The following is a 5,314-nucleotide window of genomic DNA, read 5'->3' as shown; positions in this document are numbered from 1 at the left end:
GGGGCCGGGCCCGGGGGATGAGGCCAGGCCCGGGTGAGGGGGGGGATCAGGCCAGGCCCAAGCAGGGGGCTTGGGGCGAGGCCCAGGCCCGGGAAGGGGGGGGATCAGGCCAGGCCCGGCCTGGGCAGTGGGGCCAGGCTAAAGCAGGGGGGGGCTAGACCCGGGCCAGGTCTCGCCCCGCCGCGTCGTGCCACGTCCGTGCTCTCCTCACCCAGCCGCTCTCTCCCAGGACTACCAGAACCTGCCCATCGACATCCAGACCAGCAAGCTCCTGGGTATGGCGCTACCCCGACCGGGCAGGGGCCCCCCGGGGCGGTGGGGGGGGCTCCCAGGCTGGCACCGGGGAGGGGGTTCCCTGGGCAGGGGCACCCCGAGGTGTGGGGTGGAGGCGGGGGATCACCGTGCCGGGACACACTGGTGTGTGGGATGGGGCGTCGGGGGAGCCGGGCCCTTCCTGGGCGCTGTGTCACTCGTGTCCTGCTCTCCTGATGGGTTTGTCACCCCTCTGTGCAGTGCGGTGCGTGGTGGCGCTGCCCCTCTCGGCACCGCGCTGGCACCTCCGCTGCCCCTGCCCAGGCAGGAGCGGGGTGAGACCCCCCCTTCCCCCCCATCAGGCCCTTCCCAGGTTTGGGAAGTTTATCTCCATGTTTGTCTCCCCTGCTCGGAGGTGATGGGACGCCCTGGCCCCCCATGCTAGGAGCCGCTCTGTCCCTCCATCCGGGGCTGTAGTGCTGCCCTGGGGAGGGGGGGTGACCCCCCTGCTGGCTGTGTGCAGCCCCCCGCAGGACCCCGTCTCCCTCCCGCCTGCAGACTGGCTGGTGGACAGGAGACACTGCAACCTGAAATGGCAGAGCCAGGTGCTGGCGATCCGCGAGAAGATCAATGGGGCCATGCAAGACATGCCGGAGAACGAGGAGATAAAGGAGCTGCTCTCAGGGTCCTGTGAGTAGAGCGTGGTTTGGGGGGGCTGGGGTGCCCTGGAGAGCTGGGGACACGGGCAGCAGTGGTAGCTGTTGGACCTGGAGCCTTTTCCCAAGGGCCTCGCTTACAATAAGCTTCCCAGGGCGAGGAGGAGACGGAGAGCCAGCAGCACGGCCCTTTCCCAGGCCTGCACTCCCTGGGCCGGGCTGGGAGCAAGGCAGGACCTGGACAGGCATCGCTGGCTCTGCAGTGACTGCGTCTTTCCCTCCACCGCAGACATCCACTACTTCCACTGCCTGAGGATTGTGGAGATCCTCAAGGGCACTGAGGCCTCCACCAAGAACCTCTTTGGGCGCTATTCGTCCCAGCGCATGAAGGTGAGCGAGGGTCTGGGGGCCGTGTGTCTGCCAGCGGCCGGTGTGTTCGCAGCCTCTCCCACTCCCTGCTTCCTCCTCCCCAGGACTGGCAGGAGATTGTGTCCCTCTACGAGAAGGAGAACACCTACCTGGGTAAGGCAGCTCCCTCGCCGCTCCGGCTTTCCCCAGTGGGCTCTGGAAAGCCCCTTGGGGGTGTCTGCAGGGTGTGGGTGGCCTTTGGTCTCGCAGCTGGGATGAGGATGGGGGTGGGCAGCCCCCGACGGGCTGAGAAGTCCCACCGGCTGCTCCAGAGTGAGCACCACGAACCAGCTCTGCCTTACGGCTGCCAGCTCCCTCCTCCGCTCGCCCCGGGCTGTGTGCAGCCAGCAGAGCGCCCGAGGCGGCTGGGGAGCTCACGGGGGGGCCGCGGCGGCGGCGTCTCAGGGCCCTCGCTGCCCCTCCTGCAGCCGAGCTCGCCAGCCTCCTGGTGCGCAGCGTCAGCTACGAGATCCCCTCGCTGAGGAAGCAGATCAGCCGGTGCCAGCAGGCCCAGCAGGACTTCGCCCGCCGCGAGGAGGAGTGTCAGCTGGGGGCGGCTGAGCTGCGGGAGCGTTTCTACGCCTCCTGCAAGCAGTACGGCATCACCGTGAGTTCCTGTGGCCTCCCGACCCGGACAAGCCCTGCTGTGGGGGTGCCCCTGCTGTGCCACCTCCCCGCTCGGGCACCAAACCCTCTCCTGGCACGCGGCTCCCTGAGGCAGCCCCCCACCGTCTGCTCCGACCTGCAAGAGTCCCAGCAGAGCCCAGCCCTGTTGCAGGACCCCCTGTCCCAGAGGATGTCCCCACGGTGCCTTGTTACCTGTGGGAAGAGCTGGGGTTTGCAGGGAGACCCCAGAGCCTGCTTTCCCTTTTTGCAGGTTGCTCCAGGGGGTGCCCCCCGCCCCGGGCTTCCCCACTTGCCACCCTGACCTGTCCCTGCTCTCGCTCCGCAGGGGGACAACGTGCGCCAGGAGCTGCTGGCCTTGGTGAAGGACCTGCCATCGCTGCTAGCCGAGATCGGGGCGGGAGCCAGTGCGCTCTCCGAGGCCATCGAGCTGTACCAGGCCTGCGTGGAGTTCGTGTGCGAGAGGTGGGCAAGGGCTGGGTGCCGAGCCGCAGGGGCAGGCCCCRATCTTTCCCCACGTGTTGTGATAGCAGGTTTGGCTGGGAGGTTTCCCAGCTGTGCCCGGGCTCGGGCTCTCCCAGAGGCACCCTGAGGGTGCTGGGGGCTCCCTGCTCCGGGCCCGGCACCCATGTCCTCGTGGTGTCTCCCAGCTCCTCAGAGCAGGTGGTGCCCCTGCTGCGGCACGTGRTGAAGCGAGGCAACACGACCGTCTACGAGTGGAGGACGGGGCTCGAGCCCACGCGGGTGGAGCGGCCGGAGGTGGAGGAGGTGCCGGAGCAGCCAAAGGAGGACGCGGTACGTGCTGGCCAGCTGGCGCAGAGCAGTGCTGGTGGGGTGGCATCTGGGAGAGCTGGAATACAGGGGCTGGGGAACCAGCTGTGAAGGGCCTGACCTTGCCCAGCAAGCTGCATACACTGATTCCTGGGTTCACTTTTCAGCTCTGGTCCTTCCCAGGCCGAGGAGGGGCCTTGGGAGTCACCTGGGTGTGGAGGACCCCCAAAAGGCAATTTCTCTCTGCCCCAGCTGGCCCTGGAGTGTTAGGGCAGTGGGCGTGTGCTGCAGCCCAGAGGTAGCTGCATCTTTTGGTGGGGATTTGTCTCTTTTGGGAGGTCTCACTGCCTTTCTGCARTGTCCATTTGTGCAGCAAAGCAAAGGCCTCTTGAGACCACGGGCAGCTTGTGGCCAGGGGACAGTGGGAATGTTGAGGCAGCGTCYTCCAGAGCTGGAGAGGAAATGGCCGAGGTTTCCAGCTGGGGGCGGGCATTGCAGCCCCAGGATGTGGCCAAGGCTATTTCGGGGTCTCTTTGCTCTTCTCGCTGCAGATTGACTGGGGAGACCTCACACTGGAGCCAACCCCAGGCAGTGACGGTGCCGCTGCAGACGGGGGAGCCCAGGGTGAGGAGATCGACTGGGGGATCGCGCTGGAGCCCAGCCCGCAGGTGCGTCACCGCCAGCTGCACACCCTGGAGCTGCTCCAGGCCTGGGCTGGGGACAYGGGGGTGTCAAAGGCACCCCCGTCTCACAGGGCATCCTTCTTTTGCAGCAGGATGATGGCATCGACTGGGGAGATGGCGAAAGCGATGGGGTGCAGATCACAGTGCTGGAGGCTGGCACCGAGGGTGAGCATGGCCGCGGAGGGGCACAGGGGATCCCGATGGGCACAGGGACCGGCAGGCAGCACCCTCCCTGCCTTTACACCCCCTTCCATGCTTCCAGTGACCCTGGGTGCCCTGGCTGTGCAAGGAGGCCTAGCTGGGCCTGGAGTGAAAGGCCGCGAGGGTGCTAGTCGGGTGCCCAGGGGGTCCGGACTGGTGTTTGTCCCAGCTGCAGAGATCCCTTCCCTGCTGCTTTCCTGCCCCCCTCACCCCTGGCTTGTCCCCCAGTGCCGGCGGGGGTCGCCTGTGGCTCTGATGCCCTGACGCTCCTGGAGAATGCTGAGACCCGGAGCCAGTTCGTCGACGAGCTCATGGAGGTGAGTGCGGCTCGGCCCTGGTCCCCTTGGCTCACACCAGGAGTCCTGATACCTGTGTCCCTCCATGCCCTCACCCCCGGGGCCCCATGCAGGGGACATCCGGTACCTGGAGCATCCCGCTGACTCCCTGCCCCTGTCCCTGCAGCTGGAGCTGTTCCTGTCGCAGCGCCTGGTGGAGATGGGCGAGGAGGCCGACGTCCTGGCCGTGAGCCAGTTCCAGCTGGCCCCTGCCATGCTGCAGGGCCAGACCAGCGCCCGCGTGGGCTCCCTGCTGGCCGCCACCCAGGCCCTTATCGGCCAGCTCAGCACCCGCCGCATGCAGCACCTCTTCATGATCCTCGCGTCCCCCAGGTTGGGGCTGCTGGTGGGGACAGGGGGGTCAGGGCTGGGTGAGGGATGGCATGGGGGCTGGGGGGACCCTGGGGCTCTGGGGGGCACATCTGGAGGTCCTGGCTCTCCTGGGAGCTGGGATGGAGGTGCCGGATATCCCGGGGCAGGGGTGACACCCTGATGGGCAATGGGAACGTTGGCCCTGGGAGTGACGGAGGTCCTGGCTCTCCTGCCACAGGTACGTGGACCGCGTGAGTGAGCTGCTCCGGCAGAAGCTGAAGCAGGCAGAGCTGCTGGTGGTGAAGAAGGAGGTGATGAGCCAGAAGCGGCAGGAGGCACTGGCAGAGCAGGGCGCCTTGGAGCCCAAACTCGACTGCCTGCTGGAGAAGACGAAGGAGCTCCGGAAGCTGGTGAGGGACAGAGATGGACTGTCCTGGGATGGAGTTTGCTAACCCCGGGGCCTCCCTTCCCCTTGGCGTGGTCCTTGGAGCCAGGTCACCCTCCCTGGCATCTGCTGCTGCCTCCAGGCTGCATCCATGCACCCCCTGATCGTGTGGCTCTGTCTTCTAGATTGAAGCGGATGTCTCCAAGCGCTACAGCGGGCGACCGGTGAACCTGATGGGTGTCTCTCTGTGAGCCGCTCCTGGATGCCACGAGGACGGGACACCATGGAGAGGGGCCCGCTGCAGCCCTGCTCCCCGGGACAACCTGCTTCGCTGCAAGCCGAGCCCRGCAGGAGCTGGTAACGCAGCTGTGGCCCCGCTGTGGGTTTGGCATTGTTGAATAAAGCCGAGGCCCTTCTGCCGTGCAGAGATCTTCTCCGTGTCCCTCTCGGAGCTTGGGACAGATGCTCCCAAGCGTTGGCTCTCACTGCTCCCCTGCAGGCTGTTAATGCAGCCTCAGTGTTGGCTTGGGGAGAGGAGGCAGGAGCCCCTGAATCTGCCGCTGTCAGTCCCACGGGTTTTGGGTGGCAGGGGGACACCCGGGGACGCTGGAGGCCTCCCCTCCTCCCTGGTGACCCTTCCTCGGCGTGGGCCCCGCAGCCTCGCTGGCGGGCAGAGCCGTCCCTTCC

General features: G+C 66.9%; 1 protein-coding gene across 1 annotated transcript in view; it reads left to right on the top strand.

The window, feature by feature from the left end:
• Positions 1-5,054, top strand: part of CDK5RAP3 (CDK5 regulatory subunit associated protein 3) — a 17,323-nt gene extending 12,269 nt beyond the window's left edge. The window contains exons 7-19 of the mRNA XM_026071881.1: positions 230-275; positions 811-942; positions 1,198-1,298; positions 1,382-1,430; positions 1,745-1,923; positions 2,269-2,405; positions 2,591-2,735; positions 3,263-3,379; positions 3,484-3,559; positions 3,824-3,912; positions 4,058-4,263; positions 4,481-4,652; positions 4,813-5,054. Of these exons, the coding sequence (XP_025927666.1) occupies positions 230-275; positions 811-942; positions 1,198-1,298; positions 1,382-1,430; positions 1,745-1,923; positions 2,269-2,405; positions 2,591-2,735; positions 3,263-3,379; positions 3,484-3,559; positions 3,824-3,912; positions 4,058-4,263; positions 4,481-4,652; positions 4,813-4,878 (1,515 nt within the window). The 3' untranslated portion in view covers positions 4,879-5,054. The remainder of the gene's footprint in view (positions 1-229; positions 276-810; positions 943-1,197; positions 1,299-1,381; positions 1,431-1,744; positions 1,924-2,268; positions 2,406-2,590; positions 2,736-3,262; positions 3,380-3,483; positions 3,560-3,823; positions 3,913-4,057; positions 4,264-4,480; positions 4,653-4,812) is intronic.
• The last annotated feature ends 260 nt before the right edge of the window (positions 5,055-5,314 follow it).

This window comes from Apteryx rowi, unplaced genomic scaffold, assembly GCF_003343035.1.
Source record: "Apteryx rowi isolate R43461 unplaced genomic scaffold, aptRow1 scaffold_331, whole genome shotgun sequence".
In the NCBI taxonomy this organism is placed as follows: Eukaryota; Metazoa; Chordata; class Aves; order Apterygiformes; family Apterygidae; genus Apteryx; species Apteryx rowi.
The sequence above is the reverse complement of the archived record's forward strand: the minus strand, read 5'-3'. Positions and strand labels throughout refer to the sequence as shown.